The sequence below is a fragment of the Lepidothrix coronata genome, unplaced genomic scaffold (assembly GCF_001604755.1).
Source record: "Lepidothrix coronata isolate B3197 unplaced genomic scaffold, Lepidothrix_coronata-1.0 Scaffold61, whole genome shotgun sequence".
Taxonomy (NCBI): Eukaryota; Metazoa; Chordata; class Aves; order Passeriformes; family Pipridae; genus Lepidothrix; species Lepidothrix coronata.
In genome coordinates, this window is record NW_016690241.1 from 4546577 (window position 1) to 4563606 (window position 17030).

Here is a 17030-nt window from a genome sequence, read left to right on the forward strand (position 1 = left end):
CCCTCCCCCAATTAAAATGAGTATTTGCCAAGCACAAAGTAGGATTTTAGAGTGAAAGTACCTGCAAAACCTGACAAGTTAACAGGAAGTGATGTACCACTTGAGCTTTCAATAGCTGCTTAATGTTAAACATCTGCTGGTGATGGTTAGCTCTGATAAGGATTTCTAGAGCTGCTAACAGAGTTTCCCAAACACCTTGCTGAAAAACAAAAAACCCGGAAACATCACTTCAAAAATACATTTGTGAGTCTACACACTGTGAAAAAAAAACAAAAAACAAACACAGTGAAGTCAAGTTAGTTTTGCACCTAAGATGATGACTAAATGACCACAAATGGTAAGTCAGAACTAGAAACTATCAGAAAAGTTATGTTTATACAAAACTAAGTTTATTTTAATGACTAAGCTACCATAAAAAAATCTTAAACTTCCTGTCTAAAATTAGTTTTGTATATTCTTTGCTATATTAACATTGGATGATTATTTTCAATAGTTTAACTCCAAAAGAAAGCAGGTCTTTCTTAGTTTTAGCAATCTCTCCACAAAAAAAATTCATCAGTTCAACTAACAAGTCATATGCATACATCACATTTACAGACTTTAATATATAAGGCTACTTACATCATTGATATTGGGAGCTTAATGCTACTAACAGCTATTCAAAGAAAAATAAGGACCATTAATTTTAGAAAATTGTAATAATTACTGACATGTAACTGGAGAAATTAATTTCTTACTCATATTACTTATTTTTTTAAATATTGAATTTTAGACCTGAAATATTTCCAAAACTAAAGTACTTACCTTTGCTTTAGACCATATCTTCCAGTCAAGCAGTAACTTTTCTAACAATTGAACATCTTGAATAACTGCAGTAGAGTCTGCATCAAGCTGGAATTGTCCATTTTCATTTATATAGAGAATCTCATCACTGCAGCATCCTTCAAGGAGAGTCTTGAAAAGGGGGAAATTTTTTTTTAAGTGTCATAATCACAAAGTAGTATAGTTGTTCTATCCAAATTATAACAAAAAAGGTAAATCTTTAAAGAGACAGCATACTCTCGATAGGGAAGACATTTATACCTGGTCAACACCAAACTTGCTTAAAATCACTGTTCTGCCTCTGTAAAAACAGCTTCAAATGTAAAATTAAAATCACAGAGAAGTTTCTAAATTTGTGCTAATATTGAACAAAATATCAGGTTTAAAAGAGGACTCTACCTTCAGCATGCAAAATCCAACAATGCATTTTGGTTTGATCAACACTCGACGAATCATAGAATAACCATTACAATTGTCCATCTCCTGTATTCTCTGTTGATTGTATTTTGTCAAAGACAGTATAAGTTGTAGTGCTAAAGCTTGAGTGTCTTCACAGCTGCTAATCTCTACTACCTGAAGAAAAGACAAATTTATAAGACAGTTAAAGTGAAAAACATTTAGAAGAAAAAGACTTTAAAATACTTTTTTGCATTCCTAAATCATAACTTCTGGATTAAATCTGTTTTAAAGAGCTTGATGTTATGTACGTAGCCTCCATTTTTGTCTATGTGTGTACATTCAGATATATTTGAATTGACAATTCCTATTGTGGTAAATTATGATCTGCTAAGAAAATAGAAGTCCCTTTACAAGAATCCTTTTCCAAGAAAAATGTCTGTTCCAAATAAATTTAAAGTAGAAGGCACTTACCATACTGCAAAGTCACAAGGTCATGAAATACATAAGCCTCTAATAAGAATAATCTGTTTGCCCTGGAAACTTAGGTTTCTTAAATGTTTAAGGAAAGCTTTAAAATAAGGTTCCTGAAGGTCTAGACTATACCTACCTGTAAGTGTCAAAAGTTTTATTTTATCCACAAAGAGACAAGCAATTTGATAGATGAAGACCACAAACCATTCTTTTCTTTTTACTTTCTACAATTCTTGAATCCCAAGAAAAAGCAAATAGAATTTTAACCAAAAATGAACAAGAATGAAATCTCACATTAATGGAACTTCAGTTTCATAGCTTCCCTTGCCACATACCTGTTAATTCTGCTGCACTACACATTTATAGACATGTATACCTGTATTGCCTGACATCTGATCTATTGCCTTTCTGATGCAAACAATCTATGTACTACTGATCTGTAGCACGTACTTGGCATAAATTCACATAATACAATAACATGGATAAGGATTTTCTCCTCAGATTTCACAATCAATGGTAAAATTACAGCAGGCAGCGTCTTCATAGCCATGATCTAATGTGCCTTTATTACTCTCCATATATCTTTCAGAACCATACCAGAGACACATAAATCAAGACAAGCTTTAGGTCTACAGTAGTATTTTGAATTAACTGTAGTACTTCAGAGATTCCTGGCACAAATATTAGCCTCTCCACATAAAGGTCACATTTAAGTAAGTAGTAATTAAGTTAAGGCTCATAGCCTTACTATTTTTGAAATTACATTTTCTCTTACACTGGATAAGTAAGCCTTTGAGCACAGCTGAACAGTTATCTCAAAAAGCTCTCATGATTTATCAGATAAAAATAAAGCTTTGCACACCATGTAGTTTCACATTTATTCATACTTGCATTGTGAGTATTCTGTGGTTAAACTGTTAAAGATATGCCATGAATTTAAGTGCTTCAAAATCAGAGACCAAAAATATGATCAGCTTTACAATATCCCTAAAAATAATCTTTTTTGACATTTAAAAGTCCTATTTCTAAATCAAAATGTAACATGCCATCTTACATATTAGCAATATTAACTAAAACATTACACAATAGAATTATAATTACATTTCCAATTTAAGACAACCCGTGTGATACAGTCTGTTATGGCATGAGTATTTTCCATAAGTTTTAACAGAAAGGCATCACATGCAGACTAGAGAAAGTCAGCTAGAATGATGAGATTTGCTACCCAAGATCCAAGGAAAATTTTATATGGGAGAACACATACATGCAACCCCCCTTCTCCAGCCCTCTTACCCTAGCAAAGAGGAAAACAAATGCACCAGTTCCTCCGATTTCATGTAGTATACTCTGAAGAGTTTTATATTCAACAGGCTGAAGTGTTTTTAGGTGATGAGAGTCCAATACATTGCTTTGAACTTCTTTCAAACTGAAAGGTCTCTGAGAAGGTACAGTTTTCACTTGACCTTTCAGTCTAATAACAGGTTCATATATGGTGTACTGACCAGGGCAGCATGTGGTATAAACAACAGCAAGACTCTCCTGAAACAAGAGAAGTTTAAATTTTTTTTCTAGAAAGTTTAATACAAAACCCCTCACACATCCAGGACACAAAAGCCACCTAAAGCAAGTAGCAACAACTTCAGCGGTTCATTTCTACTTTAACACTAGCATGCTCTAAAGTTGCGTGTGGAGCACATGCACTAAAAAGCAACAGGATTCCTAAATCTTAGAAAATTTATGCAATACCTAAAGCACAGAAAGTTAAGAAAGCACTAAAAAAATTCCATCAAGGATCCCCCTCTTATCACCTATAGAATGACAACTGTTTTGCATAAAAACAAATTATTGACATAAATAAAATAAAATGAGCATACAGAGGTATTGGGTAAATTGTTTCCTTTTCTAAAGTGGCAAGTCCAAAATAGAAAGTTATAGGCTGTTTTTTAAAAATTTCTCATTTTTTTTTGTTTTAAGTTTATCCTTTCATCAGCTTTGCATGAGAGGAACTCAATAGAAGAAATTTCATCAATGAAGAGACTTAAACAAAAGCCAAAGCTCCTACGGAAAGTAACCAACTAATTTTCACAGAAAATGTAAAATTATCATATTTGGAAGGTTATTTAAAATAGAGAAATAATTTCATTTAAGGCACTTGTATTCTTTGCAAAAGTGCAAAGATTAATTCATCGCTCAAGAGCATGGTTCTTCTCTCTAGCTACTTGGTGTTCTGTAAGACAAACTAAGCTTAAAAGTTGCAAGACTGCTTTGCTAAGCTTTTACTTATCCCATTCATTCCTTCTTCACCTATTCAAAATTTGGTACCATTTACAAGGATCATATCCAGACAGAATGACCCCCTATAAGATCAGAAAAATCCCTCTACTGGAAACAATTCATACAGCAGGAGTTACTAGTGTATGAATTCCCAAAATATAGCAGGTTTCAAAAAGCTTTATTTTATTCTTTTTTCTAGTGTCACTGTATTTACACCTGCATCTGGCATGGCTGTTTCAGTCAGGAAAGATGAGAAAAAGTTAAGATCTGCCAGCTGCAGAAAGACTTTTCAGCTAAATTTGATGCAAACTTACTCCCTTCAAAACCTTCAAAGAACTGGGATGAATTATTTTGCTTCCTGTTAAAGCCAGATAAAGCCTCCTTTCTCCTCCCCTCTCAGTTTTAATGTTAACAGGTTAACTAAGCTGTCCTTGACTACCTTTACACTAATGAAGGGATTCTCTCTATATATCCATCCTAGACCTTTTGAAGGTGCCTGTTTATCCAGTACAATTTAGTACACAGTATTATAGATGCTGGAACATCTAGAAATTTTCAGAATCCAACCTAAAGCAAGATGAAACGGCCACCCTCTGTGGAGTTCAACTCCCATTGAAATAAGTGGGAAGAACCCTGCAGTGATTTTAACAAGAACAGGATTTGCTCCTGTCCACTTTGATCAAGTGAAGCACTTTGGGAGACAGCAGGAAACTTGTTCAGAATTTCTTAATCATTTCTAAGAGATTAAGAACCATTTTTAAGTAGAAACTTACAATTAAAGGCCCAACATCCACTTCCTTTCTTGTCATGAAGAGCTCCTTAACTTGTTCACATTGTAGAATCTCTTTACTTATGTACTTGGAGCAGTCAGTCAACATTTTGCCGTATTTACAAGGCATTACAGATGTGAAGTCTGGCCCACATGTGTATAAGTAAAATGCTTCCTCCGGTCCAATATTTGCACCTAAAATCCAGAAAATGATCTGTTAACTCTTTAGTATACAATAAAGCAAAATTTATTTCTGACACACCACAGACCAGTAACATCAGTAGTTTCAGAAAAAAGCATGCTTAACTCAGCATTCAGTGGTTCAGATTTGGTTTACTTTTTCATGTGCTTTAAGTAATTTGAAGCTAGTAGTTTAAAAGCAGGTAAGTGAAATCAATTTTCCAGATAAAAGAGACTGAGTGCTTAAAAAAAAAACAAAAAACAACAAAAAACAAACAAACAAAAAAAAACCAGAACAAACACCACTGTCTTTCCATCCCCTATCCCAAGGTATAATTTAAAGAAATTTTAAAAACCACTGAAGTAACTATAATTACCAATTATGTCACTAAAAAGAAAGCAAGAGAATATGGCAGAAGAGAACATTAGGAAGTACCCAATACTGAAACATTTGCCTACTTTCTCCCTGATATAATATGATGCTAAAGAATATATCGTTGGTTTTACTGTAAAAGCTTGGCATGTTAAAAAAAAAAACAACTAAATAAGCCTTTGATCTTGGAGAGAGAAGAGGAAATGAAGAGTTATTCAAGAAAAAAAAGCATTCAAAGGTACCATTAAATAGAAGCAGATTTCCAAGATTCCATCTACCCGACAAGCGAAGCAATTCTTCTTGAGATGATGTACAATGTCCAATCATGCAAAATGTTTTGTTACTGTCAGATGATAAGCTTGTTTTCCTTGGCAGTGAGAAATCTAAATCAATATCACATTTCCTGAAAATATACATAAACAAACATGTTTAAGTATTAAGAACTGATCAAAATTGCTATCAAGATATTCAGCTTAGGTTTAAAATTCATTTTAAATATTTACTACATGAGAAGCCATGCTGTCATCAACATTAAATTACTCAAGTCCTCTTCAACTTCTAGGACCTTAAAACTCAGTTACATGATATACGTATTCAGACACTGCATAGAGCAGAATAGAGTTCCAACTAGGGTTGCCATCAAGTCAGCATTTCCTGGATCTGAAATTCCTTCCTTCCTCTGACCTCAAAGAAGAAACATATGTAACACTATATATGCTTCTAAAATACCATAATTTTTGAAGCATTTCTACTCTTCCTAAGAAGTTGAAGGTCTTTGACTATGCCAAGACACAATGAAAACTGTGGTTCACATATGCTGGAAAATACCACATTGAGGATTTGCTTATACCAAGGAACACTGTCAGAACTAGCATGCTGTAGAGCCATGGGCAATAAGCCTGATACTTTCAGAAAGCATCCAAATAAATTTATGTGTGATTAGATAAACAGAGCAATTAGACTGTAAACATCATCCAAAGCTTCCTGAAAGAGCCAGACTACTGGCAAACTAGCAACTATATACAGAGGGGCCTCAATAACTGCACACATGCAGAACATTGTAGTACTTTCAGCTTCCCCCTATGTCTCCATATTTGGACTTTATGACATACCAGCATGCACAGACTGAACACAGCCTTCACAGTCTGGACTTTAGGAAGAAAGCATAAAGGCTGATATTTAATAAATACCTTTTCCTCTAACCAATGAGTAATTCATGCAGGCACAGGCCCATCCAACCTAGCATCAGGTACCTCATCTAGGAGCATGGACCTTAGCTTTGTAGTTGAAAAAATTGTACTTCCAACTGGCAGTTCAGATTTTGTTTGAAATATTTTTTAACTTCTCACCTCTCCATTTCCCTCAGTGGAACAAAATTACTGCCTTGTCCTCTTAATTACTACTTTCAACAACATGGCCTGTACCTGAGCTATACCTCCTTCATGTGGATTCTTAACTTAACCAGAGACATTATGCCTACTGCTAACTTCATGACTTAGCTTATTTTAGACATTATTCAAAATCTTGCAGTACTTTCTTCTTTCACTTATTCATGATGATGAATCACACTGATGTCTGCACAGGTCCATAGTATAACTGATGATTCTCAAAGCAATCACAACTATTCTAGAGAATTCCTAGCAGTGTAACACCCCCCCCCTCTCCTACCCTCCTAGATGACTACTCAACCATAAATTCAGCTTGTGCCAACATAGTGCTGACATATTCCTACCAGAGAACGTCTTTAAAGAAGTATCTAGGTACAACTAATGTATTCTTTACCTCTGACCAGAGACCCACAGCAACAGCTTTCCATGGATATTTTTCTTGCTTTCTGGCTTCTGCAGATATTTTAATGCCAAATGCTGCCACCTGCCCAAAAGGAAAACATTCTCTGGAGATTCTGCCTGTGCCAGCAAACCAGCTTTCATCTCGTCATTTGGATCCATGCATATACTATGAAAACAAGAAAAGAAAAATGAGTGCGTATGTTTGTTTTCATACTTGTATTTTAAGCCTCAAGTCTGCAATTTTTGGCCTCAGTTAATTTGAGATTGCATTCCTTAACTTTCACAGGTAATTTTTTTATCACAAAACTATTTTTAGAGTGCTCAGCATAAGCTAGGGAAATCCTCACATCATGGTTTCAACTTGTCTGCATAAATCTGCTTATATTTAAGATAAGGATATTATCTCTATTTTACAGAGAAGTTAAATTCAGTTTATTGAAAAAATGCAGGTGCTTTGAACACTGAAATAAAGTGTTCTAAAATTGCAGTTTTAAACCTGCAATTAAAAGGATAGATTACTTATGAGAACTAAATTAGGGCTAAAATGCATTCAGAAGATTAAAATCAAGACTGTCACAGTAAGTATTACATAACAGCAGGTGTGATAACCTACAGCTGCCAAAACTTTTTCCATCTTCACACATTTATTGCGTCATTTCATTAAAGCTTGAATTGCTACTTTGCATTGCATTATGTTTATGACTGACCTTGAAGCTGACTTCGGGCAGTTACTTATACATGGCTATGTGAAACATGCAAGCCCAGACCCTAATACTTTAAGCTCACAACCCTGTAGATCTGTATCTAATAGACATCCTTGATGTTGCCCCATCAGTGTGCAAGATCTCTCTACTATAGAAATTAGTTCTCTACTCTCCAGCAGTATTCTCTGCAGGCTGCTACTGGAAGTCATACAATATGTTCACAGGACTGCTTTTAGACTAAAACAGCATACCGAAATATAAATGCTCCAGTATTCAAGTCTGCCCAGACTTGTATCATCAGTGCTTTGGAACCCAATGAAATTATATGAATACAGCCATCTTCAAGAAGTTTCTCTCCCAGACTTAGGTATTCTGTTCCCATAGACTTCGTTTCTTCTAGAAATATAAACGTTTATACACAGTTACAATACAACAATGCCTTTCACACGGTATGTCGCACAAGTAAGAAAAGAAACAGTTCAGGTACCGAATAGATTTTTTTTTTGTTTAGTTGAGAGGTTTTTTGTTGTTCTTTTTTTTTTTTTTTTTATAGTGGGCTGACTAATATGTATGATTCTCTTCAGAAATTTGGGTGTCAAACTGAAACAGAGGAACTTGACATTAACTCAGCACCTCACATTTTTTTTTTAGTAATTAAGTAAATCCACTGAGCTGAATACATTCTATCAATGATGCTTTTGACATGCCACATCATATTACATTCCTATGTTGAACTGTCAGTATGCACCAAGAAGTCTTCAGATTTTTCTTCACAAATCATACTACCCTTTAAGCATGATCTTGTATTCAGTATTTTTACTTTACCAAGCAAAAGCACAGACCTTCTAACAACAGCAGCTCTAGTGAGTTCCAAGATTCAGGGTTGAGTTTGCTCTCCTTTTATTTAAATACAGTAAAAGGAAAAGAGTACAGGTATTCCAAGTGTTGTGAATGGGAGACATTTTAAACAAATTTAAGAATTTTTCCTCCTACAAATTATAATCCAAAAGATTCTCTTTAGAACAGTTTGGGAGCAGGTGTCTCTACAAAAGTATAGAGAGAGTAATATTGTACAGCTATTGGCATTTACAATGGTACACACAAGGAAAGTCAAGAGGATTTATACTGAGTTAGCCTGAGACTTCATTATCAATACATGAAACCAAATAAACTTGAGAGCATTTAATATTGCAGTTGCAGCATTTAATATTTTCTTCATCATAACATGAAGTAGCATAGACACATTTTACTGAAGTTACAAATTCAATGAGAATACTATATTTCCAAGGAAGCAGGCATTAATCTAATTTAAGGATCAGGGCTGCAAATGTTTTATCTGTAAGTATACAACAGTACTCAAATTAAAATCAGAAATACTACCACTGCTGTTTAATATACATCATAAAAAAAAAAAAATCCAACCTTTGTACATGGCACATAGATTAGTAATATTTGTAACCAGAATCCTTCAGTGCTACCTAAACAGAAACAGAAAGTACTGTATGCTCACCCGTGCTGTCAAAACTGTTCTCTTTTACAGTTATGAGTCTGCTTCTTTTCTTGATTTTTTTCCCCTTTTCTGTTGAATTTTCTGTTTCATGAGCATACTCCAGATGAAACCACAGCGAGACACTGAAGCCATCGGACATGTGTGGCCAACAGTTTTGTCCAACTAAAGGCAAGTGAATTGGGGCTACATGCCAAGAAGAAAGCAGCTGGTGACTCAAGTTTTCACTATCTGCCTCTTTCTTACTCTGTGAAAATTTTGCTCTTTTAAGCAGTCCAGCAGTTTTGCTGTTGGAAGCGCTAGCATATTTTTGTGAAGAACCACTACTCAAATTCGTGCCATGTAGCACAGGGAAGGCAAGGTACTGTAATGGGTTCATATAAATATTAGTGTCTACGATCTTCAATACACCCTTGAGTAGTATCTCCTAGAAGAAATAAAGCAAACAAATGAGAAAAAAAATTCAACTGTTTACACCACATAGTCAAGTATCATCTAACCAAACAGAAGCCACTCCTCATTTAAATTTGGATTCATGTTTTCCCATCAGAGGTGGACTTTCATAATCAAACTGACACATTTGCAAAGTATCAGGTAGCTGCTTCAACAGACTTTGGCCCAGCAGAGCTTTGGGATTTAGTCCAGGCAGATCAGTTTTCAAGTTACCATGCTCATGAATCAACTAAACCAAAGCAGGTGGTCATTGCACAATCTTATCTCACTTTTGTTATGAGCTAACAGATCAATTCATATTGCAACAAAAGATCACACCTTTTACCTCATGTTTGAGGCTGGTTAAGAATGCACACACAGGCCATCAATTTGTTATTGCATAATCAGCAACAAAACTAGCTGAGCCCTTAAGTCAAAAAGTTTCCCTAGTCACTTGGCCAATTATTACAAGCTATCTTTGAAAAATTGACTTGCGACTCCTTGTTTGGTTTGGTACTATTTCAGATGCCACAGTAATTTTTTTATTTTCTTCCACTTGTATTTTGCTACAGACTCACACACAAACCAGAGTTATTTCAGCAGTATATCCCACACAAACAGTAGATTCCAGCATTACACAAACCAGCTTACAATACTTTTGAAAGTAATTCCTGCTGCTAAAGCATTCCTGAAATAGTGAGATGCTTTATAACTTCCAAGTAACTGCTTTGAATTTTGCAGTATTAGTGTTCTGTCATCCATAATCACTGTCAGTCTTCCTCAAGAGGAATCTTGGTTTCTTGTACTGAAGAGAGTCTCCAGGACCCACACGCCCTTCAAAACCCTCTCTTCTTATCTCTTATGTCCTTTTGTTGTTTAAAAAAGAATTACTTCAACAACCAAATTTTATTTGCTCTGCTCAGTTCAAATGCAGATCATCTTATTTCTCAAAATCCTTGGACACAAAAGGATTTCCTTTTGGTTTCATTTTTCTAATAAGCATCTGAATTTTGCCATGTGCTCCTGCATACATACCGTACAAGGTGTCTTCTCCAAAAATATCCTAAGAAGGAGAGTTAGCTCTTCTGCACATGTCTGTGAACTCATCAAGGAAACTAGCAGATCTACCAGCACCATCTGACATGCTAAAAAGAAGGAGATAATAATATCCTTAAAAGGAATTTTTCTAAAGCTTTAAAAATTCATATTCTATAGTACTATGAGGAAAGATTAACTTGGAATTCAGAGTGTTTTGCAAAAACATTTCGAATTAAGGAAGCAATAATGATTACAAGATAAATTCTAGAGAGATTGAACAGTACTTCCTAACACTACCATTAAAAATTTCATTGAATGAACTCAGATGGCTATGCCAGATGTAGCTCCCAGGTTTGCAATGTGGAGTCTGAAAGCCTGGGAACCTAACATCTAACTTGCAAAGGCTCTCCCACAAAGCCAGGGATCCAAGTCCTGGGATGGGTTTACATCTCCCACTGTGGAACAGCCTCATCATGTGAAGTTACCTTAGGGCAAACATTTAATTTGCTTCTCTGCATTCTTGTATTAGCTAGCTGTTTTACAGTTAGAAATAAAACTCAAGACATCTTTAAGACCTGTGTTACAAAGAAATTGGAAATAAAAGCTTGTGTTGTGATGGAGTGAGAATTCAATCAGCTGCTATTTTTCCAAGCAATGTTTAACACTGTCACACCACTGTTTATAATTTTAACTATCATTTTCATATCTGCCAATATTTGTTTATATAATATATTTCCACTAGTTCAGAAATAACCCCATATTTACAATAAAGAGGCACAAGTTTCTTACAACTTAAAAAAGCAGCTGCATAAATTCACATGCCAATGAACTTCCTTTGTCAACTTTGCATTTACACTGTAAACTAAAAAATTTGACTGTGTATACACTAAATTACAAAACCTAATATTTGAGTTACTTGAACCTTTAACTCACCATGAAAACTAGATTCTGTTTGTGTCAATATATTCAGAAATCCTCCCAAAAGGTGTTTAACAGCTCCCTGTTAAAATAAATAAAGGAAAATGGATATCTGAAGAATAAACCCCAGCTCAAAGAACTAAGAAATAAATTCTTCCAATCAACTCCTGCCTATTATTTTAATGATAATTCCAACTATTTGAAATTATGGAAATTTTTAATATTTGCAAATGAACATTCTTTCATGTTCTGTGCAGTTCAGTTGCAGAAGAGATTTTGAAATTTGAATGATTCTCTTTTGCAAGAGGTATACTCAATTTAGTTATTAAACAAGTGAAAAAGTTATCTATCAGAAATTCCAAAGGATTGTGAAGACATCAACATTTGCATAAGTAATTTCTAATATTAACTTAGGAAGAATAAAAGCATGAAATACTTTTGAGGTATATGACTCACTGTTTCTAAAAGTACATATTCAATACATGTATGTGTAGAATGTTTACATACATACATATACAAGCAGATATCTGCCTTTTTTTTTTTCTAATGCCCTGACAATCATTAAATCTCTAGCTCTAGCCCTAGTGATTGAATAGTCTTGATAAAATAAGATAAAAATAAGACACCTGGGAAACTCAAAAGCTCTGCAGCTCAAATATCTTTCAATACATTACTTAGTTCCTGGTAACCTAAACACAACGCAGTTGACAATATCAGTCATTTATACTGTTTCAAATCTTATAAAACCCCATAAGAAGTGAGAACATTTGAGATCACTCTATTAGATAGACTGGTACTATAAAACTGAAGAAAAGATATACAACCTCCAGACTGTTGCCTTCGTTAATAACATTTTTACCTGTTCTATAAGTACAGTGGCATTTCTCTCCTTCTGGCTGATGATTTTCAGGCAGCTTCGGAATACATGAGCAAGCACATCTAAACTTGCATTACCAGCTGAGAGTAAGTTTAATTCTAACATGCAAATTTCAGGATACATTAATTCTCCTTGATTGATGTTTTCAGTTAGGTCACTAAAATAACCTGAAGGACCTGGTTCTCCCTTTGTGTCTGCTCCTGAAAAAAAAACAACAAACACTTGTCTTACTGAAACTTACTCAGCTGAACACAGATTACACGATTTAAGCAGAATGTTCAAGGACATACTTCCTTCAACCTTCTCATAAAGTCCAAACCAAAAGTAGTCACTAGCCTATAAGAAGTTAGCATAATCTTCTATTCTTCTTCAGATTTTCCTATTTTCCTGCTAACACACATGCTCTTAAACTATGTGCCTTCATTTCTTGGGAACTGGACACACAGTAATGGTGAAATATGCAATGCATGAAACAGGACAGTAAAATCACTGTAACAGAGCCTCAAATTTCTATACAAAACTCTGAGCCTGCCAAGAAAGGACATAAATTTAAATTATTTTGTGTTAAAAGTTTGGGGGAAGCAGTTTAGTTATTTAACTCAGAAAACGCATGACAGAATATCTGCATAACAACCAAAAAAGAAAAGCCTAAGCACCTCCTGTTACATCTTGAAGATAGTTTAAAACACGTTACTTAAAATTATTTGGTACAAGTTTCATAAAAATGTTTCATGACAGTATTTCAGATGAAATTTTTAATTCAAAAATGCTGTTACAATGTTATATATCTATTCATAAGGCCTAGTCATGCAGGTAAAAAGCAACAGTTTAACGCAGTTCTATTAATCTATTCATACCAGAATGGAAGCATCCAGATGTGTTCAGCACAAAAGAAAAAAATTAATTCATGTTTAAAATTAATTACACAAACAGAATACAGCAAGATATGGATACATCAATCATTGAATGAATATAAAGGGATATGTTGTATAACAAGGAGGCAATCACAAGTCAAATGAAGCACGTGATTGTGAAAAGCCAGTATGGATTCACCAAGGCCAAATCATGCTTGACAAACTTGATTGCTTTCTACAACCAAATAACCTGGTTGGTTGATGTGGAACAGGCAGTGGACATTGTCTATCTAGATTTCTCCAAGGCTTTAAACAGTTTCCCACAGCCTTCTCTTAGAGAAACTGTGTTAGGGTCGAGAGAAAGTGATGTGTTAGGGTCGAGACAAGGGGTCTGTGCGGTGGGTGGGCACTGGCTGTCCGGCTGCACCCAGAGGGTGGTTGGTGAAAAATGGCTCCTTTTCAAACTGGCAACTGTCACAAGTGGAGTCCCCTGAGGACTGATATCACCCCAAAGCTGTTTAATGTCTTCATAAGTGATCTGTCAAGTCTACTTTGATGGAGTTTGCCGATGATACCAAACTGAGTGGGGAAATGAACGCCTGGGCTACAGGAAGACCTTGACAGGCTGTAAGAGTGGGCTGACAAGAACCTTATGAAATTAAACAAGGACAAATGTAAGGTCTTGCACATGGGAAAATGTAATCCACAAGTGCAGCACAGGCTTGGATCTGCCCAGCTGTGGAGCAGCTCTGTGGCAAGGGAGTTGGGTGTCCCAGTAGACAGCAAGCTCAGTATCAGTAAACAGTGTGCTGCTGCAACAGAAAAAGCCACCAGGGTGCTGGGCTGCAAACGTGTCACCAACAGGGGTAAAGAAATCATTATCCCACTCTACTTAGTGCTTGTCAGGCCTCACCTGGAAAGCTCTGTTCAGTTTTGGTGACCACTACGCAAAACAGATGGAAGGAAAGCTTGAGAAAACTGGGTTTGTTCAGCCTTGGGAAAAGGCAGCTTAGAGAAGACCTTATCACCATGTTCTACTTTTTAAAAGGTGCCTACAAAGAAGATGAAGACCCTCGTTTTCCAAGGAGTCACGCAGACAAAAATTAATGGGTAATGGGTTCATGTTACTCTCACGGAGATTCCATATGGACACAAGAGGAAAGCTTTCCACAATGAGAACAATCAGTCATTGGTATAATCTCCCCAGGGAAGTGGTGGATTCCCCAACATCAGACACTTAAGATTCAGATGGAAAGGGTGCCAGGCTATCTTGTCTTGACCATGCTGTTGCCAAAAAAGGTTGGACCAGATGATCCTTGAGGTCCCTTCCAACCTAGCATTCTATAATATAATTAGATTATTTAGTTTTCACTGGAGAGTTATAATTCTAAATAAAAAAAATTTCAGCATTGAATTTCAAACAAAGTAATAAATATCTTTGGAGCTCCTAGACCACGATAATATATTTGAGCAGCATGACTTTAGAGCAAAAGTCACATAAACAAAAGACAACCAACACAACAGTTTCTGCAACACTCAGTAAAAATATTCATCATCTTTCTAACTGTAACTGCATCATACTGAAAGCAAAAAAAGTTGTTACTTCCATCTGTTAAATGTACCTGATGCTTGCCCCGTTCTGGTACATTTCAAAAGTCAAACTTTGCTATGTCGCAAAGACAGCTTTCTATATTAAGTAAGTTCACATTTACCTTCATCCTTGGTTTCACTATCATCAGAGTTACTTTCACTATCTGCTTCATATCCTTCCTCTTCAGCAAAAACTTTAAGACTACAGCATCGTGACTCTTCAGTTTCTTCGGAAATTTCTCCAGGTTGTGACACAGGCTCCTTTTCAGTATAATGGGTCTGTACAATACATCAAGCAAATAGATTATCATTGGTCAGAAGAAAAAATATCTTTGGATCAGAAAAGCAAATAATTTAGAACCTTACAAATGACTATTTTCTCCAAGCCCATCAGCAAAATAAACAAATTAATCATATACTTTCAAGAAACTTGAGATACGTTAAGAATACTTCATTCTTACATAAAAAACTGAATCTGCAAAGACAGATTTTTCATATTAACTATCTGATCAAAGTTTTAGCAAGCAGGTGGCCAATGCATTAAGAATAACTGTTTCCAAAATCACTATCACCATCAACGTGCACCTTGATGTTCACTCTAAGGTGATAAGGTCACTCAACATCCCTGTTTGAAGCTCTTCGAGAGTTTGTCACACTGTTGTGAGATGAAAGAGTAAAGAGAACATCAGGTTGACTGAGCTTGCCACTGTTTGGAGCATGGCTCATTTCTGAACAGTAAATGTGGGGACCATATCAATAAGCAGCATTTCACTTACATATGAGAAGCAGAGAATTCATCTTCAACTGCCACAGTAATCAAAAGGTATATAACATTTCCTATTGAGTTTAAAAAGACCTAAACAACTAAAACCCGGGAAAATCTTGCATTATTCACAGTTAGGTTAGTTGGTTTTTCATACCTTCTCAATTTTTTCTTCAGAATGATCAAGATCAGCAGAAAAAGTGCCCAATGCAACACGAAGCAGTGAATCAAACAGAGGCTTTGCCAAGTCAGTTTCTATCACTTTTGATTGAGCAAGCTGCTCTCTTATTTCAAGTAAGATATCATCCACACAGGTATTCTGTGTTTTGGGGGAGACAAACATTTTGATTCATGTTACTATGTTTTGGCTAACAGAAGTAGCCTAGTACTTTCATTTAAGAACTTCTCCTTCCGCCTACATTAATCTAACTTCTCAGCTAAAACCATCACACTTCATTTAGTCTCTTGAAAAAAGAAATATTCATCTTGTTTGTCACAGAGATTTAACTGGTATCTGCACTCTGAAAAAATCTGGCAAAATGCTGTTATCTAAAATTTGCAGGTAAAAGCACTGTTTCAAAAATAAATGACCTTGAAACACTTTCAGGTACATAGTGTGCATTCAAATCACACCACAACATTACTAGAAGTGAATAAGTCAGAGGGTGACATGTCCAAGATCACAAAACTTGCAAGCAGTCCAGACAGAACTCCAGTTTTCAGTTCTCTCTTGTACTTAATGCCTCCTGCTTTTGTAACGAACTGCCAAATAAAATTCAAGATAGTAATTAAAACATTAAAGCAATGTGAAGTTGTCTTCTGTGAATTAACAACTTTTTGTGGAACACTGAATTAGTTCACCTCTAAGGCTTAAGTAATATTTTTTTCTCAGGTGTCTTTTCAGTACCTGTGCCCTGCAATACTCCTCTTTCTCAAGCACCATGCTGTGCTCAGAACTTTGATCAAAACCTGTGTTACTATGTATAATCTTGCCTACACAGCTTTCCTGCAGCATCCCTGTCACACACATTATCCACTGAATACTCTTTTCAAAAACAGTACCACTCAAAAGGAGCGCTACTCCAACTACTAAGCACATGATTTAACTGTATACTTTCAGTTCTACGGAAAATATGGTACTACAAGAAAAGCGTAAGTTTTTTCCCCTCTCTACAAGAACTAAATTCCTGTTAACATATTATTGTATGTAACAAATATGAACAAAGTAAGCTAAGGGAAGTTGCATAGTACCTGGTGAAACACCTCCAC

The 17030-nt window shown here is 35.5% G+C and overlaps 1 protein-coding gene across 1 annotated transcript in view; it reads right to left on the reverse strand.

The window, feature by feature from the left end:
• The window catches only part of LYST (lysosomal trafficking regulator), an 80709-nt gene that overhangs the window by 37264 nt on the left and 26415 nt on the right, over positions 1-17030 (reverse strand). The window contains exons 7-21 of the mRNA XM_017817443.1: positions 17013-17024; positions 15919-16080; positions 15121-15277; positions 12537-12754; positions 11693-11759; positions 10757-10866; positions 9293-9716; positions 8034-8178; positions 7071-7244; positions 5531-5691; positions 4740-4930; positions 2986-3231; positions 1222-1395; positions 805-954; positions 62-199 (exon numbers count right to left, since the gene is read on the reverse strand). Of these exons, the coding sequence (XP_017672932.1) occupies positions 62-199; positions 805-954; positions 1222-1395; positions 2986-3231; positions 4740-4930; positions 5531-5691; positions 7071-7244; positions 8034-8178; positions 9293-9716; positions 10757-10866; positions 11693-11759; positions 12537-12754; positions 15121-15277; positions 15919-16080; positions 17013-17024 (2529 nt within the window). The remainder of the gene's footprint in view (positions 1-61; positions 200-804; positions 955-1221; positions 1396-2985; positions 3232-4739; positions 4931-5530; positions 5692-7070; positions 7245-8033; positions 8179-9292; positions 9717-10756; positions 10867-11692; positions 11760-12536; positions 12755-15120; positions 15278-15918; positions 16081-17012; positions 17025-17030) is intronic.